Genomic DNA, 24694 nt, shown 5'->3' on the forward strand with positions numbered 1-24694 from the left:
ACAATCAGAGTTGCATGTAGCAATGGGCACGGTTTCTGCTCAAACCAAACCGAACCATTAAGCCATGGTTTAACTGTTTATTGGTTCCAAAATATTTTGATGGTTTGGTTTGGTTTCGATTTTCGATAAACGATTCGGGTTTGGTTCTAAAACTCGAGTTTATAGGTTTATAGGTTTGGTTTAAAGGTTTAAAGGTTTTTTACCTTAATATTTTATTGATTTAGTGGTTTAATTAATGGTTTTTTATTGATTTAATTAATTTAACTTAAATGTTTATTTAATTTAATGGTTCAATTAAAGTTTCTTTTATTGATTTAATAAATTTAACTTAAATGCTTATTTAATTTAATGTATGTTTGTTTAGTTAGATGTTTAATTAGTTTGATTTAAGTGGTTAGGTTTAAATTTTTTATTAAATGGTTTGGTTTGGTTTTAACTTTTCCCTAAACGGTTTGGTTTTAAATGGTTTGGTTTCAACTTTTTCTTAAATGGTTTGGTTTAAATACTGAGGGTTCATAATCAGTTTGGTTTGGTTTTTGCTTTGAATAAATGGTTTGGTTTCGGTTCGGTTTGGTTTTGTTTTAAATTTTTTATTAAATGGTTCGGTTTGGTTTTAACTTTTCCCTAAACGGTTTGGTTTTAAATGGTTTGGTTTCAAGTTTTTCTTAAATGGTTTGGTTTAAATACTGAGGGTTCATAAATGGTTTGGTTTCGGTTCGGTTCGGTTTCTTTGCCTTGAAACCAAACCGAACCGCGCCTATTGCTAGTTGAATGGCCATTGCCAAGAACCCCGTATTTCATGCACGTACTAAACACATAGAGATTCGGTATCACTATGTGTAGGAGCTAATAAATGATGAGACTATGGAGCTTGAGTATTGTCCGACATCAAAAAATGTTGCGGATATCTTCACAAAGGCGCTTGGAGCGGAACAATTACAACAACAGCTTCGACGACTGCGAGTTGGCCCAATTCCAAGTGAACTCGATGGGTTGACCATTGAGGGGGCGTGTAAGATATAATCAATGATCAGCCACAAGTTGTAAATCTATCCCCATATGTGCTCTTAGAGTGCACATTTTGTGATAGTGCCCAAATGAGGAGCTACTGTGCAACTCGACCATACGACACAATGTATTTAGGAAAGAGCGAAGTAGGCTAATAGGATTGGCTAATCAAGTCAACTAGAATATTTTGTGGGCAAGTTACGATGTACTTAGTCTTGAAGTATGTGCCATTGACTTCAAGATAAGTACTATCTAGCACTAGCCTGTATCTAGGGAGTTGGGTCATATTAAATGACAAGTCATTGGATAGAAAAGGAATATCTCCACTACTATCAACTGACTTGCACATATAATGTTATACTCAGACCAAACATAGAATATAATCCACTTACACAATGGTTGGATTAATCATCAGTCCCCACTAATTTTGTAGTGAGCTGGTCCAGATCCCATCTAAGCTCTAAGGTGTGAGTGCAAGGGTGAACTACCATTGTGAGCTACTCTCATATGTAATAGAAGTTTTGTTTTCATATATCCATCTCTATGGTTGTAACTCTATATACCTATCTAATTGATTCTCTATATTTCTAACACAATGAATATCTACATTGGGTATCTTCGTTTCGGGAGCTCCCAAAGACGTTGGATACATGTCATTGATCGGATCAATGCCTCGGTGATTATAGGTGTTGTTCCCATCTCTACCCAGATTATATCATGGGGCACCGATGCTTTCTGTCTTTTCATGCAGGCAATCATTGACACTAGTGGTCTCTCTAAATTTGGCCCATGAGACAGTTGGTTACAATAATGAGAGAGCAATCCGTAAAATTGTCTACTAAAGACTAGGAGGTAATGCATTCAACCATTACACTCCTAGCATTAGCTAGAAAATTAGGGAAAAAAGAGGTATCATAGTCAAGCATGAACCCAATGTCTTAAACTTGGTAATCTAATAAATTACCACTAAGGTAAGAGAAATTTACACAATTTCTTAGTTAATTGAAAGTAAGAGAGTATCCAAACTTTCTACTACGATCATAAACAAGAATCATGAAGAAGACTTACCTTTTCTTTAAGAACTTGATTTTATCTATGTTGAACTCTATGTTTATTGATAACATTTCTGCGGTTTGAAGTGGTATGTAGATGCACTGACATTCACTTGGCTGTAGAATACAATGAAAGATCATCAATAACAAAAACAATTCTTACAATATGCAAATTTATCTCATTGAAAGCTATAATGACAATCTTTATGTTAAAGTATAGCAACACAAACTTCAATATAAACTACAACTATACTTAAAATAGCATTTTGGTAAGCTTCCCTAAATTTGATCATGAAAACAATACACTTACACTCTAAGTCACCCTAGAATGAGTAATGAGGCACCATCAACATATTTAAGTATGCATGGGAATCCAACACTAGTTGAGTAAATTTGTTAATTTGTTGTATAGAGTTCTCAACTTTGATTGTTTCTATGCATGGAACCCTTTGGATTTATCATTGACAATTTTGATGAATTCACAAAGTAGAATGAATGATGAGATTGTAGCTAGCAACACTGCTATTTGGATGTGTCATTTAGAATCAACTAGTGATTTGCTTGGTCGGGAATAATTACCTTCACTGACAGTTTTTCGATTATTTAACCCTTCCCTGCATAGGACTTGAGTGTTCCATTAACCTTAGTTCTCCAACTAACATTGCCCTAACATCTAGCCTCAATAAGTGCATTAATTTCCTTACTGTTCACCACTATCAAGGGTGTATAGGCACTTAATCATACAAAACACTCATCTTAAAGCACTTTATCCAATGAGGGATAATACATAGAATTGTGTGCTCATGTGTTCCTTGGCAAGAAGACTGAAATATAATGCAATCACCTGGACTGTTTTTAGCCGTAGTTTATCTACATTAACTTTAAAAACCTAAGTTTCCTTACCCTGGTGACTAACTCAACTAGCTCCTTACCTTCTAAACCAAGATCATCATCGGCCAATACCAACGGTCTGCACTTGGTCATGCAAAAACAACCATTCAATGCTCAACTACTGTTGAAAAATGTCCCAGGCCAAAAGTCTCATTGCTCCCCAATATTAATGCAACCATCAATTCGAGTCACCATGTTATCATCCACATGTAAGGAGCTGCAAGATCATTGTGTATCTTATGTTCTTGTTATGTGTTTTTAAGTAATCCATATAGTTGCTTCAGCATGTCTACCAGGTAGCTAATTCCAAAAGAGAGGTGGTAATGAGATGTCAAGAAACGAAGAAGGATGCTAACACATGGGAACAAAAGACAATGACGGTTGGCTGAAATTGCAATGGTTAGCCTTGAGTTAATAGATGATTCTTTACTCAAGTCGTCATAGGAATAAATCCTAAGGATGTCAAAAGGTCTAATATAGATGGAATCTAGTTTAGGTGTCAACCATTAAACTCATAGATTATTAGAATCCTAGAGGTATGTATAATGTTTTTTATCATTTAGGGTGATGAGAGGTTTATATTATGCAGAAGTGAGGACCCAACGCTTGTATATTTTAGAGCCTAGGAATGGGAAGACCATTTGGCACTATATATAATGCCTTCAAGTTGGGAACACAAGCATTGGCAATTGGCAATTGGCCGACTTCACAAGCAGTTACAAAGAAGTTTCAATCACAGATTCTTATTTAGCCCAAACCTATTGTCATTAGTTCCCATCGAGGGCCATACATGTCCCCAACAAGCTCGTGCAATAACATTGATATTGGTAGATGAATTGAGTGATTCAACTTACACTTGGTAGTCCTACCACCGAGAATGGTCGCCCAAATTTATCAACAGAGTACAACCATTTGTGATATTTCTTTCTATATGCATCTTGTTCCTGCAAATATAAGTATTTGAATTTGTCAAGTTGAATTAGCTCCCCATGGTCAAACCATTTTCCAATAAGTACTTGAATCTTTAAAGTTGAATTAACTCCCCATTGTCAAAACCATTTTGCAATTTTGGAACTTAAAATGAATCCTTTAAGGCATGGTTTCATGTATCGTTTTTGGCTCTCAGATGGTGACTCCCATTGACAATAAATGTTTCCTAAATCCCTCATATCCTACTCTTCTTCCAAATCCGACTTTGCCTCTCAACCCCTCAACTACATATCAAGATAGCTTGATTATATAAGCTAGCACAATTGTTCCAGTTATTAGATTCCTTGCTTGCAATGCAAGTTTAAATAAATGCATGAAATTATATATTACAATGCTTGATATTGATGAATATTAAGGTAGATCATCAACCATGTTTGTCTTCGAAAATGAATATATCTAGTATATGATAGAACAATAATGATGCAACATTGATTGGTGGCACCATAGCGAAGGAACTTAACATCTCATTCAACGAAGATTAAACAATGAAACAATGACTATAAAATGATAGTTGTCAAGCCCCCATGATGAGAACACAAGTTCGATGCATGAAAAAGTGAACCTATTATCGTCCACTCAGCCAAAGATTTGTTTATTTAAATAAACATCAGCTACCCGTCTTTTTGGTTGTGTATCCTCAATATGAAAGCCAATTGTGATGACCACTCATCTCGTAAGTAGACACCTTCTTGCTGATATTTGGTCCTGTGCGCCATGTGCATACAATGCAAACCCTAACATTTGGACCATATTGAGGAAATGTTCTAGATCCCACATGGAAATATAATGGCTCTTGTGTATTCATCGACATATTATTGTAAATGCATGTGTCCTGAATGTAATGAAGTGAATAACTAGGTAATGACACATGACGAAATTAATAGTAAGGAGGGAAGAAAAGAATCTTACTTCTATCTTTCGTTTGATGTCATTCCTTAAACAACTTCCACGGGGCTCAAAGCAATGATTGGTATCCCCCACGAACCATTTTACGAAATAATCTTTGGAAATCCCAATTTTATCACATCCAATTCCATTAAATGTGAATTCAGACTTTTTTATAAGAAGCCAACGAGTACGATCAAGATTGAATGTTGAACACTATAAAACATAATAATATACACATGGAATAAAGTTGTTAATAAATCAATGGATTTTATTATACATATAACGAAATCAAACTTAATTGAAGGTAAAAATAATAATAATTTAAACTTATTATGACAGGGTGCTTCACGTATACAAACCACACTCTATAGAATATGTTTAAATTGTTAAGTTTGTAATGGGAGAGGTATGTTATTTACGAAAAAAAAGTATATTAATGTCCTTTAAGAGAAAGAAAAGTAAAGATCATACCAAGTGTTCTAAACATGGCAAAGCTATGAGATAGTCGTCGAAGTTCAATTTTATATCATATTGGTATAAACTACTACTTGTCTTGATATTTATAGAGAAGTCTCTTGTTACGCCCTCTCGATTTTGCTTGTCGAATGTAAATGATGCCTATATAAAAAAGATGTAATGGAACATGATTACGTAAGGGAAGTAAAACTTGAAGTACCATGATTATAGTTTCTCTTTATACATGCTTTAAACATGATATTCAAAGTTACATCAGGGTTATTTGAGGACCTTGAAAAGTATAGGAAAATATGAGATGTTAAAGTGATTTGTGGCCTTAAATGATACTACGACATCACTATGATAATAAGGCCCATGCATGACTGTGTTTAATAAATATTCTTCAATTAAGGTAGAAGGCAACATCAGCATCCATATCTCCAACAATGGAAAAAACATGTTGCTATAAAATAAGGGTGAAACGCATCTGGTTTAGAGTTCCGGGATGTGTAATTACAAGCCGACAAATCCTTGCCATAAGATTCTTCATGTTGAAGTAGGGATGATAAAGGTGTTTTGTCCAGACATCTTGTTTTAATATACACTAACACATTTATATAGAGATTGTAAAGCATCTAACTCTCGTAGTCCAAACATGAAACACCGGATTCTTTGAGAGCTGGATACTGTTGAGATTGTCGCAGTTGATGGGTATCGGCTTGTTCACCAATTCGTTGAAGTCTTTCAGCAGTTTTTTAAGCCACACAGCTTCGCAGACAGCTACAGTTGTGCCCCTATACTCCACCTCAGTGCTCAATAGAGCCATTGTTGGCTGTTTCTTGCTGCTCCAAGAGATTGCTCTACTATCGAGTGAAAACATAAATCCCAAAGTGGATCACCTATCAGATGCGTGAACCCTTCAAGTTGAGGTGGTACTCCACGCTTGTAGAAGATACCATGGTCAAGTGTTCCACAAACATATTGTAGCAATCACTTAGCACATATCTTGGGCAGCTTCTTTGTAAGTCTCGGGGTTCTTGGTTTGCTGCGACTTTCATCATGAATGCATAGCGATGCACCATGTACTCGTTGTACCCAAACTTTACTAATTGGGTCCTTTTGTCGGCTCAATTCACGAAGTTTCCCATTGGCCACCTCCGGGAGCTTCTTTAATCTTGGTGTCCTCATTATAGACACATCATACTTGTTATTGACTGATCAGGGTGATTGATCCGAGTCTTCACCAGATGTCATGCGCTTGGCCTCCTGCTCAGGCAACTTGCCCTTTCTTTTCTTTCTGCGGGTGTAGCACCAAGGTGACACCACATCAGAGGTTTCTTCATGCTGTGCAAGATTCTGATTGCTGGATGACACCTCAAGTCCGGTCAGCTGGAGTGAGGGCACACTCTCTGCTGGTTCTCTACCCATAATGACCGTTAACATCTCTTCTTCTTCACCCTCAGAATCTGCATCAGATCTGCTTGTTTCGAACACAACGGGGATCACCGATGCCAGGCCATACCATGATGCCACTTCATCAAATACCACAGCTCGGCTTACTCGTGACAGTCGAGTGATGGGGTTAAAACACTTATAACCCTTTTGCTCATGTGAGTAACCGACCAAGATTATCTTCACTGACTTTGGGACAAGCTGTCTCCGCTTCTCATCAGGTACCTGCACATATGCAATGCTGCCAAAAACCTTCAAGTGTGAAAGGTCTGGCTTTCTCCCAAAATACTTCTCGTGCGGGGTAATGACACGAACACCCTCAATCATGCACCTATTGATAAGATACACGGCCATAATTTCTGTCCCTGCCCAATAGATCTTGGGCATGTTCTTCTCCTGCAGCATAGCGCAAGCCATCTCAAGAATTGTGTGATTCTTCTGCTCGGCAACACCGTTTTGTCGTGGTGTGTACCGGCAAGAGAATTCGCGACGAATCCGCTTCTCTTCTAGAAAGTCCTTGAGCTCGGTTGAGAAGTATTCTTGGACACCATCGGACCATAAGCATCGAATCTTGCAATTCATCTCATTTTTCACTTGATTCTTTAACTTCAGAAAGTGGGAGAAGACCTCATTTTTTGACGTCATCAGGCATATCCAAGTACACTACAAATAATGGTCAATGAAGGTAATGAAGTACCTCCACCCACCGATTGTCTCATTTTGAGTCCCATACATCTGAGAGGATGACATCCAACAGGAATTTACTCACATTCCTTTCACTCACGAATGGATGCCTATGTTGCTTACCTAGCTGGCACGCCTCACATACATTATCAAGATTTTTTGAAGTAAATCGTGGCAATCCGTGCATAGGTCCTTTTGTTTGCATCGATCAGAGTTTACTAAGGTTTACGTGGCCAACCCTTTTGTGCCACAACTTGATATTAGAATCAACCTTCCTGGTTGAATCGTACTTGCATTCCTTGCTCGACAATTTGGCCAACCAAGACCAAATTCTTTGTGATCGTCGGAACATGAAATATGCCCTTCATTTAGCCCTTGTTGTCATGATTGTTAAAGGCCACATCTCCAACGTGCTCGATCGTGTGTCAAGTCATCACCGGTCTCCACCATAGCAGGTCTCTCAGGTTCCTTCAAAAGGCCGTCATTGATGACTTGTCAAGTGATTTGAGGCAGCTGAATCCACGAACCAGGCATCATCAGGTTGGGATGTGCTTGTTATCATGTTATTCTCCAGGTGTTGAATTACAACATCGTCCCTTTGTTATCTAGGCCAGCCATCATAGCATTGTTTGTTTGCTGCTAGGGTGAGGCAGTAGAGTCTTTTTTTTTCTTCCAACACTCTGCTTCAAAGTGGCCATGCTTTCCATAATACCAACACTCGGTTTGCTGGTTTTGCCGGGTTGATGTAGGTTGGTGGAAGCTCTCCTTCTGCCGGAATTCCGTTGGCTGCTTCGACCTTCTTGATGCCTGGAATTAAACTGTTGCGAACCTCGTCCACCTCTTCCTCGGCCATTCCTCCCCTGATTTCCATGACCATGACCATGACCTTGACCAAGATCATCCTGTGTATATAACATCTGCCCATCAGATGTTGGACTTTTCGACCATGTATGGTTCTCCTCGACCATTAGCATGTGTTGCAAGTCAAAAAAGCTTGGGGATTCTCCCTTCTTGTTATGGAAGTAATGCACCATACTTTTGTGTGAGGCCACCAAGGCAAATATGCACCATCTCGTCATCATCGACCATGACATTGACAGAGCCGAGTGAATCAAATAAGTCTTTGATCTGGTGGGTATAGTCTATCACGGACATATCCCTCTGCCGAATATTGTTCAACTCTTGTTGGAGTTGAAGTTTTCTAGCTGTAGTTGAAGCCGCGAATATCTTCTTCATGTTTTTCCATGCTTCATTCAGGGCTTTCGCATTTCAAATATAGTTTAACATGTGATCTTGCACACATGTTGCCAAGCAGCACATTACCCTATTGGCGCCTTGCTGTCATGTGGGGTAGTTGGGGTTTATAAGATCGGGGACTGTTTCTTGAGCTCTCTCTATATAACTCTAGTACCCCTACCTAACTAGGTACTGCTGCATCTTGTACTCCCAAAATGCATAGTTGTGCCTGTCCAACTTCTCCATTGGAAGTGCGCTACCCATATGTGAATTCATCTTTCTTATTTCTTGATTCCTATGCTCCTCTTGATGTGAACCTCTTATCGTGCAACACTACAACGATGATAGTCGGTTTGAAACGGCGCCTCTAACTGCTCACACAATTTCAATGGTAGAGCTCGGTGAAGGATCTCTAACCCTCATGCTTTGATACCATGTAAGGAATCTAACTCTCGTAGAGTTGAGTATGTAGAAGTGTAGTGTGTGTGTGAGAGTGAGTGTGTGAGCAAGAGAGAATAACCAGAAATTAAGAAAATACATAGTAGGGGGATGATAGCTTATGCATTGAACAAAAAACTATATTAATTAACAAAAGATCATCAACTAAACACAATGGGCCAAGGGAGTTTTATATACAAGTCCTCAAGGAACTGTCGCGTTAAATGTGTTGGTGGAATCTAATCAAGATATCCACACGAATACAATTCTGTCATAAGAATATTTGATATTCTTTGACCACATTCACCCTTGACAACTACACGGATTACAATAAAGTGTGCTCACACACTTTTTCACACATTGTGCTTTTCTTCATAAGCACATGTTCAAAAAAGTTGAGCTCAATTCTCAACATATATATATATATAGATAGATTTAGATATAGATATATATCTTTTTAACATCCATAGGAGGCTGATTGTGATACGTGAGATGGGCCCTTGCCCACGGTGATGATCAAACTTGAGTTCTCTCAATTTTATGACTACATTGCCTCATGAAGCATATCACATGGTGCAAAACTAACCAAAAGATTTGACATCATAAAACCCACATTCAGCCATCCAACTAGTAATGAGACATCAGTCTTAGACCAAGAGCACTTTATTATAGTTTTGATATATTTCTACATCTTTGTACACAAATTATTATGATTCTATATTACATTTATATAATTTATGAGTAAATCCCATTACAGAGCTATAGCATTGTGTGTGTACTTATAAAGCTATGGAACACTACGCATTGACATTACATTGTACCTGTGGATTCCCATTGACATCAATTATCAGAGATATATCAAATATAAGTTCTGGTGAAGATAACTCCATAGCAAGGTACCTACCAAATATGTTGTAAGCCACATGTTATAAAACATTTGAACAAATATGGTAAAGTAGTAATCACCCTATATAATAAGGTGATCAACTATTTCTGTACACATAAATATTTAATTTAGTAACGTTTTATGGCAATTGAATCTTTTTATTTACCTAATGTACACAGATAGTCGAGTTAGTTACACAATGTATTTGTAATAGTGCCTTGAGCTTCACATGTAGATTTAATATTAGATGATATATAGATAGCTGTCCCTGAGACCTTGGGCTGAATCTAAGTGATATATCCTCCTCCTATTCCTGTATGGCATGCTTTCTTAGGAAAATTATGACATTCCATTTGCAAGGCAATGAAACGATAAAAAAGTACAGCCAATGAATCATTTCACTCCTTACAAGGACCATATGTGCATAGGAGGTTATCGGATGACTCTAGACAAGGGATCTTCGTCACATGATTGCTTGTGCATTAAGGGAGAGATAATCATCCTCCATGCAAATTCATCAATTTTTCCTTTACCCCTCTGGAATGCTAAACTAGCCAAAATTCTCCACTCTTTTGAGGTTAATTCATGTAAATCAATATTTAAACTCTTTATGTATCATTTTCGAAAGAAATTTCTAATTTAAACCTTGCACACTCCTATTTCTAAGAATTAAATTACAAACTAATGAATATAGAAGTGGAATAGAATGAACGTACTTATCATCTGAATGACTTATAGTATGCACCGTACCTACAAAAGTATCATAAACATAAAAAAAAGTAGGATAACCAAATAATTATGACTTTGAAAAAAAGAGCACATAACTTACAGAATCTAGAACGGATACTACAATCCATGAGAGGAGCACATCTAAGCCCTGCAAACTCATTTTGCGGCTTATATGTACAACTACAACAACCTCGAGTCTATAATAGCAATTATTATGCCAATTCAATTTCTTTTTTGTGATGTAAAATCATTACAATTAGTACACATGTTATGAGGAATATAGCTTACAAAATAATTGGGGTGCTCAATTGCTCCTTTAAGAGGTCTCATTTAATATTTTCGTTCACATAAAAACGTCTATGCATTACCATATATTTGAGACAACCATTCTGTTGTATGGATATTCAATGTGTTTCTTTTTTACTTTATCAAATTATACCTGGCAATCTATGTATCTGGCAACCTTGGAGACACATTTCTTATCTCTTTTAGGCAGCTAAGCATACCCATTCCATTAGACCCTAGGAGAAAACTCCCGTATCCTAGGTATGCACAAGTGAGAATTTACAAGTGGGGGATGGAATACCTCTCTGAAGTTGGGCCTTTTTTCAAGCTAGGCATAAGTCTTGGTAAAAAATAACCAAGTATTCACACCATTAGTGGTGTTGGGCCTACCCTGAATAACTCATGTTAAACATACGTCTAACTTGGCCATAGGGCTTTAACAATCTAGGAGAATATAAAGGAGAATGGATCGTCTAACTGTAATGGTAAACATTTTAGTATTAAAACCTAGTACCTTGATTTCATAAACATCACATGTAAACAATTAGGATATGGGTTTGAGGTTCAATTTTGCAACTAATGGCCTTCCTCTAATCTTCCGCACAGCAGAGACTTGGATCCTTATTTCTCTGCTCTATGGAAGATGATGAATGAGTAAAATCTTGAACCATAGCTTGATGAGCAACTAATGTCCCGAAAAATCTGTAGCATCTAGGAAGTTTGGTTGTCAATGTCTCCTTTGAGGAGGAATCAGGTTGGCCAATGTGATTCCCAAATCTAAATATTGCTTTGTGTACTCTACTAGTTGCCCACTAAACAGAGTACTCACCATGATAAGATCACTCGAGTAACATTAACTTGGTCTTCTACAGGTCCACAAAGAGATCTATTTCTTCACAAAATGCCTGTAGAGTGCATGAACATGCCAATATAATATCATATACATATAGTAATAGCTCCACCCAATCTTTTGGCCCTAGGTTCGCCCAATTTCCATGTACTCTGAAATCTTATTGATGTAAAACCAAAAGATTTGGTACCCACAAGTGAAAGATTGGTTCCAAATACATCCCATGTGACCAAGCTGGAGAGAAATTAATTGATAACAATAGATATCATCAAATTTTTCATAAGAACGAACTTGGGTCAATCAGAATGTAACCAAGGCACACACATGGAAAATTATAAGTTGATCTTTTGCATCTCCCTTTCACATGGTTTCACTATTCAAACCATCGCCTACAACTCTTTCCACAAGATCTATATACAAGTATAAGAAGAGCCTCATCAAGAGTTGAGATCAGGAACAGTAAGGCAGATTGCAGACTTATACACAAGCAATACTAATAGGGAGGCAGCTGAGTCATATTCCTACAATATAAGTGGGTCCTGTTGGTTTTGCATCTAATTTTGGAGGCTTCTCTCTACTATAGATCAATAATAAACACAACAATATGTGCACTAAAGCACGACGTGAAAACATTGGCTTTATATATCACATATGTGACTTTAGACATCCCCACCAACTTTGTTAAGTGTTACAATAGCCTTTATAGCCTTAAGGTTTCGGTTAAGGTCTTAAGCAACGAGTCTAACAAAATGCACAAAAAGATTTGGATAGAGCAAGATCCATAAAAGTATCATTCAAATCTTCTTAACAATCGCCTTCTTTAAATAGAAATTTATTTTCTTTTGTTTTCACTCTTTAATGTTTAATCAGAAAATACATTGTACTTGCTAGTTAAAATTTGAGGTTGTACGAAGCTTGCACTTTCTTAAATAATACTCAAACATATAACCACTTACACTAGTATGAGCTCGTGAACATATTTTTGTGTCTAAAAGTACATCTCCCCTACAAATTTTCTGTAGTAAAACTATTGTCAGACATCCTCATAGGCAATATCATAATGAATGCATATTCATTAACTAAGAAAAGGTAACATTAAAGCAAAACGTGGATATTAACACCCGTCTATAAATACTAACACCCAACTTTGTATATTAATGCAGATAAAGATAAACATTCTGTATGTAAGCAAAAGCCCCAAATAAAACATAATCACACATTTTAAGAAACATTTAAGAGCTTAAATTATTATGGGATTCTATCATCATTATTTTTATCTTTGAAGTAACAGTAGGTTTGTGTCAGAAATGATACTAACAAAAATCAGTTTATCCATAAAGAACTTTAATAGTATTGGTTATCTTTAGATCTAGTTCATCACTATGACCTCCATCCAAGTGTAAATAAATCACTTAAGAAAGAAATTGTCAATTTATTCATTAGTTAAGATGAAAGCACTCAGTGAAGGACTTACAAAGACGTCAAAGATATGGCGCTTTTTCTGAAAAATAGAAAAGCACAAATGTCTGCTATGTTAGAATAAATCATCAAAAGTAGTATATTATATATAGTTCATGGTCATAGCAAAAAATTGATGCCTCCTCCTACATCCTGGAACTAATACATTTTGCGCTTGAATGTTAAACCACATTTATCATAAAGGATGTCCAAAACTCTATATTGGCTTAACATTTCATTTAGCCATCTTACTTAGGAATATTTGAACCTATTTTATTAAGAGACAACATAAGTTATAACCATTATATCCCATTATATCTATGTATTTCCAAGGAACACAAAAAATATGATTACTTTTCTGTAAGATTTTTGGTGAGAACATACACATTTGCTATAGTCGTCGTACAGGCACTCTACCAACTCGCAATACTCTGTTATAGCGAATGGAATGAGCTATAAAATAGTTAACAATTTTCAGATTTTCATGTGGTTTTCATACTAAGTTTTATGCACTATTAAATTACAAGCATACAATAAACAATTAATTATCCTAAGAGTTGTCTCGTTTTTTAGAACAAAAAACCAAAATACAAAGAACACGATAGATAGAGTTTACAACAATTACAATATATTAAAAAATGAGTTTTTCATAGCAATCCATCTAGCGAGTGCTCCTACCAAGTCTACTCAAGCCATTGTTTCTAGCAACACATGTTTTGGACTTCCAGTGTAATATCATGTCCACACAACGCACTTGTTAGGCTTCCTTGCGATTTAATGAAGAAATCTCTACAATTCACTAAAATCAACAATACTGAGTCTGCCCTACAAGCAACACGCTTCCTTGTTGAAACATGGAAGCATGATACTCAAAAGGATTCAAGGTTTAAGAAACTATAATGTACACTCTTTGATATGAACGAAAAATCCAACACAACAAAGAGGACAAAGTGGGGTGGCCTTTTCTATTAAAAGGGAAATCAAAAAATGTGTTGATCATAAAAATGATGAACATAAATGCTACATATAACTCAAAATAGAAATACCTAATGGTTTGCCCACTTTTGTCATTGGATGTTACATTCCTCATCAAGATTCTAACTTTTATGCTTGTTTTGATAAAGACCATATTTTTGCCAATCTAGAAGATAATATTGTTTATTTCAAAACCTAAGGGGAAGTTATTGTCTTTAGTGACATGAATGTCCGTACAAGAAGTTTCTAACTTGATGAACAACAATCTTTCATGCCACATATCTCAAGAATGCAAGAGGCTATACAAATGTATAGACGCTCTTCTATTGATGAAAAAGATCCAAAACAATTTGGGAAGTGTTGGGTTCTTGCTTTGAATCCCAAAAAGCTTACCCACTTTAGGGTTATGAGAGTATATATAAACAAGGGGAAAAAACCTCCTAAAGAGGGAAAAAATGCCCATGTTGTCCTAAGTGTGTTCACACACATCATTGTCCTAAGTGTGTTCACACACATCACTGTCCTAAGTGTGTTCACACACATCACTGTCCTAAGTGTGTTCACACATCACTGTCTTAAGTGTGTTCACACACTTCACTATCCTAAGTGTGTTCAAATAGCACTGTCCTAAGTGTGTTCACACACATCACTACCGAAATATGTCAACAAGAAGTTACTCCTACAAATGTGCAATAGTACCAGAATGCTTATTGTAACTAGTATATCCTTATGGCCAAGAATAATGGCTTTACATATAGAAAAAACGCAATGGAAATAGTATGATTGGCTATGTGCTACTTTTTAAAGGACTTTTGGATCCCATATATAAATTTTTACTTGGTGAATGGACAACAAAATTCGATCATAGGACTTTATGTATTGATCTTAAGTATATGCATAGGTTTGATTGTAAAAAGGTCATCGAAAATAATAAATAACCGCACTTGAGCATGAACCTTAAGCGACCACCCATGTATTCCAAGATGGTTGAGGATATGTCATAAATGACAAAGATACAACATGGTACAACACTAGAATGCAAATGGGAAGCTTTTAAAAACGTCATTCTCTCATGCACAAATGTTTTTAGACCAAGCACACATCTTGGAAATGCATCAAGAATGTAGTTCAAAGAAAAAATGACTTAATAAAGAATGTCATGAAGCTCGAACATGCCTTACGATTTTGGATGTAGTCAAGGATAAAGAAAATTATCAAAAACATTTGCATGAGTGAAAAAGGCTTATTTAAAGAAAGAGAAGAATATAAGAAGTCAATCAACCATTTCTCCAAACACAAGAGAAAGCACATGCATGTGCTAAATATTGGGGAAATCTAAAGGGGAAGCGTGTTGAGAGTTATGGTGACTTAACTCTTCTTGACTTGTCTATGCATTATAAGAATTTATATGAGCTATCTCTTGCCAAAAAGATGATGTGTTATGGTTCTCTTCCACATATATCTCCATTCTTTACAATTCAAGATATATACATAGGACCTAAGAAATTAATTAGCCCCTCGAAAGGTAAGTGATCTTCAATGTATAAAGGCTGAAATGCTCAAACGGACGGGAAAGGAAGCACATACATTAATAGGTAGCAATGGGCACGGTTCGGTTTCAATTCGATTCGGTTTCAAGGCAAGGAAATCAAATTGAACCGAAACCAAACCGTTTATATAAAACAAAAACCAAACCAAACCAAACCATTTATGAACTCTCAAGGTATTTAAACCAAACCATTTAATAAAAAATTTAAACTTCACCAATTAAGTCAAACTAATTAAAAATCTAAATAAACAAAAATACATTAAATTAAATAAGCATTTAAGTTAAATTTATCAAATCAATAACAAAAACTTTAATTGAACATTAAATTAAATAAAATTTTAAGTTAAATTAATTAAATCAATAAGAAACCATTAAATTAATCAACTATTAAGGTAAACAAAAAAGTTAACCAAAAACCTATAAACCCATAAACACAAAACCAAACCATTTATTGAAAATCCAAACCATTAAATATTTTTGGAACCAATAAACCGTTAAACCATGGCTTAACGGTTCAGCTCGATTGAGCCAAAACCGTGCCCATTGCTATTGATAAGTGATATGTTTAATCATGCATATCAACATGGCATGTCATATGATTGGACAACAAATTGGATCAAACCTAATAAAGATGGCGATGTAAATCATGTAAACAGCTATTGAACCATCATGGTTGGCTCGCTAATGGCAAAACTACTTGGATGTATAATGGAATCAAACATAAGTGCATGGTTGAAAAAAAAATGATAAGAAAGCTTATGGACAAGCTGGCTTTTGAAAACACCATAGTACCATTGATCACCTTGTTACCCTTCAAGTATTAATAAAAGAAAGTTGCTTGAGAGGTAATCAAGAAAGCTTTTGATATGGTGCCTCATGAGCATCTTTAGAAGCGAACAGAAGATCTACAAGTGTCAAGTGAATACATGCTTGCAAATTTCCCGAATCTATGACAAGGTTATACGTTGTGCAAGTATGAGCGATAGACTCTCAAAATTTCACAACACAATTGGTGTTAAGCAAAGATGCCCACTCTCACCAACTCTATTTGGTCTATGCATTGATGAATTAGAAGAAATGGTTGCTAAGTTTGTAAAGGAAGAAAGCATTGAAAAGGTTGCCGTCAGGAATGTAGTCATCATGTTTTTGTTATATGTGGATGATTTATGGCTTTTGGCAAATACTTTAGAATATGCACAAAAGTTTATGAAGGCATTGGAAAAAATTTGCACGCATACTAAATTAAGTGTCAAAAACTCTAAAACAAATATTATGCTTGTGAAGAGCCAAAAAAATAGATAAACCATCCATTATGTATAATAATGAGCCACATGAATGTGTGGAAAGCTTCAAATATCTTGACCTTGAAGTTTTCAGATCATACTAGATGGAATGAATGTATTACACGTTGCTTAGAAACAAGAACGAGGGCATATTATGCATTTGAGAACACATGCAGTCATGGAGATATTAAGTGTTGGGTCCTCAAGAAATACCTTTTCGACACTTTGGTGACACCGGTGCTTCTTTATGGGGTGGAAATATGGGGCAGTAGCATCCATAAATCTACTTGGAAAGAGTTTGAAAATGTACAAAAACATTTCCTTACAAAATTTCTACAAGTTAAGAAACAAACACCATAAACCTTCCTCCTCCTTTCTAGAATCGCATGAGAAGCAAGCAAAAAGATCCAAAAGACTCATAAAAGCAAAAATTTGTGTTCTAATTGGATGCACAATATAGGAAATTGGTTTGGTAGATGGGATGCAACACATTGTCTTCATATTGCATCACTAGAATCCTTTGTAAATGAGGCCTTTTTGCAACACCAATGTATCATTACATGGGACAAACGTGGAGGCTCGCGCTTCACATATTACAACACACACGTTGCACTAAACCATATTCTTCGCGGAACAAGGAAACCGTACACATCGATACATGTTAGAACCTATCTCGTTGTCTGCCATTCGGACCATTGCTTTCATGCGACTTAGTTCACATGCATTGCGAAGTAAAACAGGGCATTGGGGCACAAGTGATGAGAGGGATTGACTATACACACTTTGCCCTAAACAAGTTCGAGAGTCTGAGTATCACACTTTGATACAATACCCTCCCTTTGATCATGTTCGACCATGCTTTCCACACATTTTCACCCAAACCCAATCCTTACACGAATTCCTCTCACAACCTCAATGTGCACTCTCGATTGCAACATTCATTGGTAAAGTTATAGAACATCGACAATCGCTGCTCACTTTCACGAGTATTACGTGAACCTGCAATATTTTTTGTCTCATAGGTCATATTTGACCTCCGAAGAAGATAATAGAATCTATCTACCTATCTAGTTTGATGTGTTTCTTGATTCTTATATCGTTGCCTAATTCACAACTCAGTACTAAATAAAATGGTTAGTAGTAAGTACATTTTGCATTATTATTTTTATGTGCTATTTATTTAATGCTAGCTATTAGCAAGGAAACTACATTGTAGACTTTAGTCATAACTCTTGACTATCAGTTATGACTAATCATATAATTCTATATATATATATATATATATATAATATTATCCTGGAGTAGTTATAGCATATGTTTTGTTTTTGTTTTGGACATATATTTTACAAAATTACTTGTCTACGAGAGAGGAACATATTTCCCCCTATGCCTCTCTTAGAAAACATTTACATGCCATGTGATGTTTTCAAATGCCTCAACAGATGTTTGTTAAATCCTATCATTGATGTGCAAACTTAGAAATAAATGACCTTTATTGATTGTCACCATTGGGTAGTAATTTATTATAATAAATCATTCTTTGATATCCTATGAAGAAGGGTGAGAAAAAATTAATATAAGCATTTGAGATGAAATATAGGGGGCCTTGACTTACCAAACGAGATGAGAGTTTATATTTGATGATAGGTTCAGGTTTATGTATGGTTAATCCGAAAGGATTTTGAAAATATACAGTCTCTCCTTTGGCACTTGTGGCATCCTTTGCACTATCAATGACAACAGTAACATCCTCTGGACCTGTAGCCTATAGGAAATTATTAACATGATAAGAATCTACAATGTCGAGGAATTCTACATAATTCATTCCGATTCAAGTTCGTTTGCCAATAATCACTACATATATGCTTGACTATACATTAAGTGCAATGCTTAATATGTTATCCTCTATTTTATACATTACACTGACTGAAGTTGAGGCATTGTTGTATCCACAACTAGTACAATGAGTATGATTTCATTTACTACTTGCTCTAGTGGTTAGTGGGTACATATATAACAATACGTAGCTGTGAACTGAACCCAATACATTCATAGAATCCATATGATCCTGGTTTGGATCTATGAATTTCATGAGTAACAAATTTTGGACAACAATTTCTGCAGAATGACAAGAATCTTCACATCCTGGCATTCCCTAATTCTAATTATGGGTGTACAAAATAGATCAAAACAATTTGAGAAATTGAATTAGTCACATAAATAAACATTAAGGGATTGTTAAATATATACTTACAAAACCTTGCCAAGCCTCCAACGCAACAACTAGCTTGCGTGTGCAACGCATGGAGCCCGTGAAGCAATTTTGCACCTCAACTTTCGTGAAGTAAAGATTTGAGTGTTCACCTTTGCATTTGTCTGATGTCTCCATATGAAACATGAAGAGAAATAGGAGAACCCTAACCAATGCCATGACTCTCTCTCTCTCTCTCTCTCTCTCTCTCTCTCTCTCTCTCGATTCCCTCATTAATTTTCTTTTCATGTTATTTACTTTTATATTTATTGTGTAATATTTATTTTATTTTGATTTGTTCTCAAAGACGAGACAACACTTAAGATGTAATCTCTTATTTGGTCTTATAGGCCATTTTGGCCTCTTAAAAGACGTTAATATATCTTTCTTTCTTTCTTCTTTCTTTCTCTCATATTAGCCTAGTGGTAAGCCAAGTGTCACTAACTCGTCCATCCAAATTCAAATCTCACTATATACACTAATTTAGTAGATGCCATTGTGGATTGTAGGGGTTAACTGCTTGACTTTCTGATTTCCGCTACATAATCTTTCCAGCTTATCTCTCTCTCCCTGGATTGACCTATGCTAGAGATCTTTCGAAGACAAAAGTTACAGTATATCTAACATGAGAATCTCACATGTGCCAAAAACCAGATTTCCTCATCTCTTTTTATCTTATTTAATTTTATATTTATGGAGTAATATTTATTTCATTTTGACTTGATGTTCTCAAAGATGAGACAACACTTACGATGTAATCTCTTGTATGGTCTTATAGGCCATTTTGGCCTCTTAAAACGTCTTTGGGAGCTCCCTAAACGAAGGTACCCAAGGTTGGCACTTATGTCATCAAAACAACTGGCTGAATATGGAGACACTCATTTTTTTATGCTGAAATGCAGCAATGGTTCAAGTCACATGGCATGAGTATAAATGCCCTACCCCCGTTCCAATATAGCTTGGACTATCCCCATCTAAATATGACCAAAGTGGAAAAGAATAGAGTGATCCAAACTGATATTATTAACTTGGAAAACAAGGTAACATGGATCAGCCCCAAAATACCACTTGGTACAAAGATGGCCCACTATAAGACACACTTCTTACATACATCGGAGGATGGATTTGTCATCAGGCCACCTTATATGGACATACATCTATCCTATGCGTTGCGTAGTGTGATAGGGCAGCTGCGAACTTCATCACATCAGCTACAGATTGAGGTAGGCAAATATACATGACTACCTCTAGAAGAGAGAATTTGCCAATTGTGTCATAAAGGAGTGGAATCTGAAGAACACTACGTTTGTCATTGTAGTGTCTTTTATGAAATCACAGGGAGATACCATTGCCTCTTTAAACAAGGCTTTGGCCCACTAAGCAAGGTAATGGAATATGAGGACCAACGAACTTTTCTTGCTAGAGCTCAAGAGACATTGGGAAAAGTTGTTGAAGAATACAGCCACACAAGCTCATCCACAAAGAACAATCACAACTTTCTTTAGCCCCATCACTCCTAATGCTACAAGTCAACCCCAAGATACACAAATGGGCTTCAAACCAAGACATAACAAAGGGGTTACAATTGATCGGGCAATGGCAATTTGCCGTGCACGTAGGCCTCGGCCCCATGGACCACGACCTCGACACCCTTGTCATTGACAAATAAAAGCCATTATCTCCCGCCATCGTAGGTGCTTCCCTCGCTTCGGAGACATTTCCATTCAGGATCGACCTATGCTAGAGATCTTTCGAAGACAAAAGCTACAATATACCTGAAAATAATGATCCAGAAATTCAAGCATGACAAGATAAGGATTTTGAAGCACAATCCTAAATCCAATTTCATGTAGCAGATTCACTTATGTACCTCATTTCAAACCAAGACATCGCCAAGAAATGTGGGAATGTCTAAGCGAACAATATGAAAAGGCAAACACAATTCATGCCATTGCTCTGTTTCGTCTACTCACATTTCTACAGTCATGGTGCTCACTCCTAGAACAAGGCACCACCGCAAGGCCTTGGATTTACAGATAAACAACATGTAGTCATGCTATTAGCAGCACTACCATCGAACTGGCGACCTTTCGTCACAACACAATCCTATCAAACTCAACCGTTGGCTGTCCTCATCAACAAAATGCACCAAGAATATACCTTCTCCAAGATCAACAACAATCTCAACCAATCAACAATTCCAATCGCAATGGCAACCACCATTCCCACATCAAACCAACACCAACAACCACCACGTAGATTCAACAAATCTATCAGGCACAATCATCAAAACAATTACAACCACCAAAATCAAAGAACATCTCTTTGTAATTACTGCAACAGACCAGGTCACTAGGAGAAAGATTGTAAAACTACGCAAAGAAACACATCCAATCATCAAAGCACCAAAGCAATGACATTCAATTATTGCAACAGACAATGACACTGGAAAGAGAATGTCAAACAAAACAACATGAAGTAGCCCAACAACCATGAGCTAAGATGGCACACCTCAACAAAATCCACCTCATCAGGTGAAGAAATGTATTTAGGGTTTCGACCTTTCATGGACCTAGATATCAGCACCACCCATCATATGACATTCAACAAAATGCACCTAACACAATACAAAGAGCTTACCACGCCCTTAGATGTCCACCTTAGAGATAACCGCACCAGACAAGCCCAAGGATATGGTACCCTCACCTTTACTCTACCCAAAAAACATTCATTTTCACATTAATAGAGTTTACTTTGTACCAAAACTCACAAAGAACCTCTTGTCAGTAAGTCAAGCAACAAAATGCGGCTACAAACTCACCTTCAAAGGTAATTCTTGTCTCTTCCAATCTCAACTCTCAAATGGCACATCATATATAATTCCTTGTTTCAAAACAGAAGACCTATACCCACTTCCCATCACATCCATCAAAATATCAAATGCCTCTGATCAAATCCATGACAATGGAATTCAAAACACCCTCAAATGGCAGCTTAGGTTAGGTCAACGACATCTTGAAGCCCTTCATAAAATCCAAACACACAATTTTGCCAATGAAATAATAGGTCCTTTCACCCAACTACCTTTTTCTGAAGGCTTCCTCTTCGGAAAAATGAGCTGCAATCCATATCATCGTTCAACCCAATACACAACAAATCCCCTCCAACTTATCCACACTGATCTACGTGGACCAATGTTGACTCCCTCCCTCACCAGAGCTCTTTACTTTCTCACATTTATCGATGATTCCACACACTACACCATCATCACTTTCCTCAAAAAGAAATCTGGCACCCTATCCCATTTCTTAGCGTACAAAAATCTTGTTGAAAACCAATTAAATCAAAATTCAAAATACTACAAAGTTAAAATGGAGGCGAATTCACTTCAAAAGAACTTAATAATATATTACAAACACAAGGAATCCTTCATCAGACAACCATACCACATCATCCTCAACAAAACAGAAAAGCCAAGAGAAAGAATAGAACACTCATGGATGCTGCTCGATCAATGCTAAAAATTGCAAACCTCCCAAACTCCTTTTAGGAAGAAGTCGTGACAACAGCCTGCTATTTACATATAGATTGCCTACGACAACACTGAGCTCCCAAACACCAATCGAAAAATGGTCAGGTAGGTATGAAACCCGATCTCTCGCACCTAAAGATCGTTGGCAATACATCATACTCATATGTACCCAATACGACCAGAAATAAACTAGATCAAGCAATCACACAAATTTTTATCGGCTATGGTGACCATTCCGGCAAGAAAGGATGTCGTCTTTACAATCCAATCACATGTAAGTTCCAATTTAGTAGAAGTTGCATCTTTGATGAAACTTCTATCTTGTCACCACCACCCTGAGCCACTTCTCATGGACCACCTAATGATAACTTAGAAAACCTAACCCTTCATGAATATGAACCTTTAGATGATACATTAGACATAATAAGTCACATGGCTAATACTAATAACAAACAACCCACACCACATTTACCTCCTCTACAATCCCTTCAAGAACCTACTCCAATGATTACTTCTGAAATACCCATCCCCCCACAACTTTCCTCCAAACCCATTCCAACTCACACACCACCAAGCTCCTCACTACAAATCTATCAAAGTTCTCCACCCAAACCCAAATCCGTTCAACGCACCTAAGGAACCAAAGAAGATCAACCAATCCTCGTCATCAACTATACTCCTACAAATCAACAGCTCGCTGGTTTTCTCACAAAAGCAGTACCAAAACCCAATTTTGAATTTTGTTGCAAAGCTATTGGACTCATTAATGTAACTTCAAATACGAATAGCCATAGCTTATAATTCTTGCCAAAAATAGGGAGAATGTGAACAGTAATTGACATGAATCCCAAAATAACTGGTCACGTCCCAAAATAACTGTTTATATCTTGTATCTGACAATTTAATAGTCCCATACTCATTAATATAATCAACGCTTCTATTAGTTACTATTCATATACATTCATTATCACACCTTCTTCAAGCTCTCCTCCGTGTTCCCTACTACCAGCCAATAGGCGCAAGGGTGACCACCCACTTATTAACAGGCTGCCTCAAAATGAACGAAGGGCAAAGCAGTTCAACAAGAGGTACGTACCGAAAGATAGGTGCAGACACCATAGCAGGGTCTCTGAATCTGATCCTGAGTCCGACTCTGTGCGTGTGTGCGCGCGCGACCGCTACTGAGAAAGAAAGGAGTCGATCAAGAAAGCTTGTCATGCGTCGTCAGTGCTCTGGTTTTAAAAAAGAAGAAGAGAGGGTCTATTTGTTGCTTTATTTATTCATTCGAATTTCGTACACTGCAATCGGGAATAATTCAGTTTGAACCGAACCGAACCGCGATATTGCGGCTTAATATTTTAAAACGGTTCGGCTCAAGTTCAAGTTTTAAAAAATGGTTCGGTTTCCGTTGAGTTCGGGGGGTCGACGGTTCTTCTCGGTTTGGTTTAAATAGTTTGACAGTTTGGAGTTTGAGTTTCCACTTCTTGATTATTTTCTTAAATACTTTTTGAACAACCTTCTCATTTTTAAGCCTAATTCTGACATTTAAAGAAAAATCTTTAAATTTTTGAATTTTTAGATTTTAAGTATTGGATTAACCTTAAAACCAAAACTAAACTACAAAACCGCATTTGTATTGAAATTCTCTACAACCATTTGGTTTTAGTTTGGATTTTTTGTATCAGCTTGATTTGAACGGTTTTGGTTTAAGTGGTTTTGATTATGGTTTTGTGGTTCGGTTCGGTTTAAGTTTCAAAAAAAATTTAACGCTTCAGTTGTAATCCATTTTAGTTTGATACTC

The 24694-nt window shown here is 36.6% G+C and overlaps 1 protein-coding gene across 4 annotated transcripts in view; it reads right to left on the bottom strand.

Annotated features, from left to right (window-relative positions):
- LOC147867597 (protein HAPLESS 2-B-like) overlaps positions 1–24097 on the bottom strand; it is a 36484-nt gene extending 12387 nt beyond the window's left edge. For 2 of the 4 annotated variants that reach the window (XM_087315374.1, XM_087315373.1), the window contains exons 1-10: positions 23990–24097; positions 19365–19527; positions 18726–18875; positions 10811–10907; positions 10698–10731; positions 9917–9995; positions 5301–5447; positions 4851–5042; positions 3806–3895; positions 2077–2177 (exon numbers count right to left, since the gene is read on the bottom strand). In XM_087315374.1, coding sequence (XP_087171500.1) covers positions 2077–2177; positions 3806–3895; positions 4851–5042; positions 5301–5447; positions 9917–9995; positions 10698–10731; positions 10811–10907; positions 18726–18875; positions 19365–19527; positions 23990–24012 — 1076 coding nt within the window. In that variant the 5' untranslated portion in view covers positions 24013–24097. The remainder of the gene's footprint in view (positions 1–2076; positions 2178–3805; positions 3896–4850; positions 5043–5300; positions 5448–9916; positions 9996–10697; positions 10732–10810; positions 10908–18725; positions 18876–19364; positions 19528–23989) is intronic. The other 2 variants (XM_087315375.1, XM_087315376.1) reach the window with 2 other exon arrangements.
- Positions 24098–24694: the final 597 nt, after the last annotated feature.

The sequence above is a fragment of the Azolla caroliniana genome, unplaced genomic scaffold (genome assembly GCF_043228905.1).
Source record: "Azolla caroliniana isolate FFs.n. ecotype wild unplaced genomic scaffold, voAzoCaro1.0.p SCAF_2, whole genome shotgun sequence".
NCBI lineage: Eukaryota > Viridiplantae > Streptophyta > Polypodiopsida > Salviniales > Salviniaceae > Azolla > Azolla caroliniana.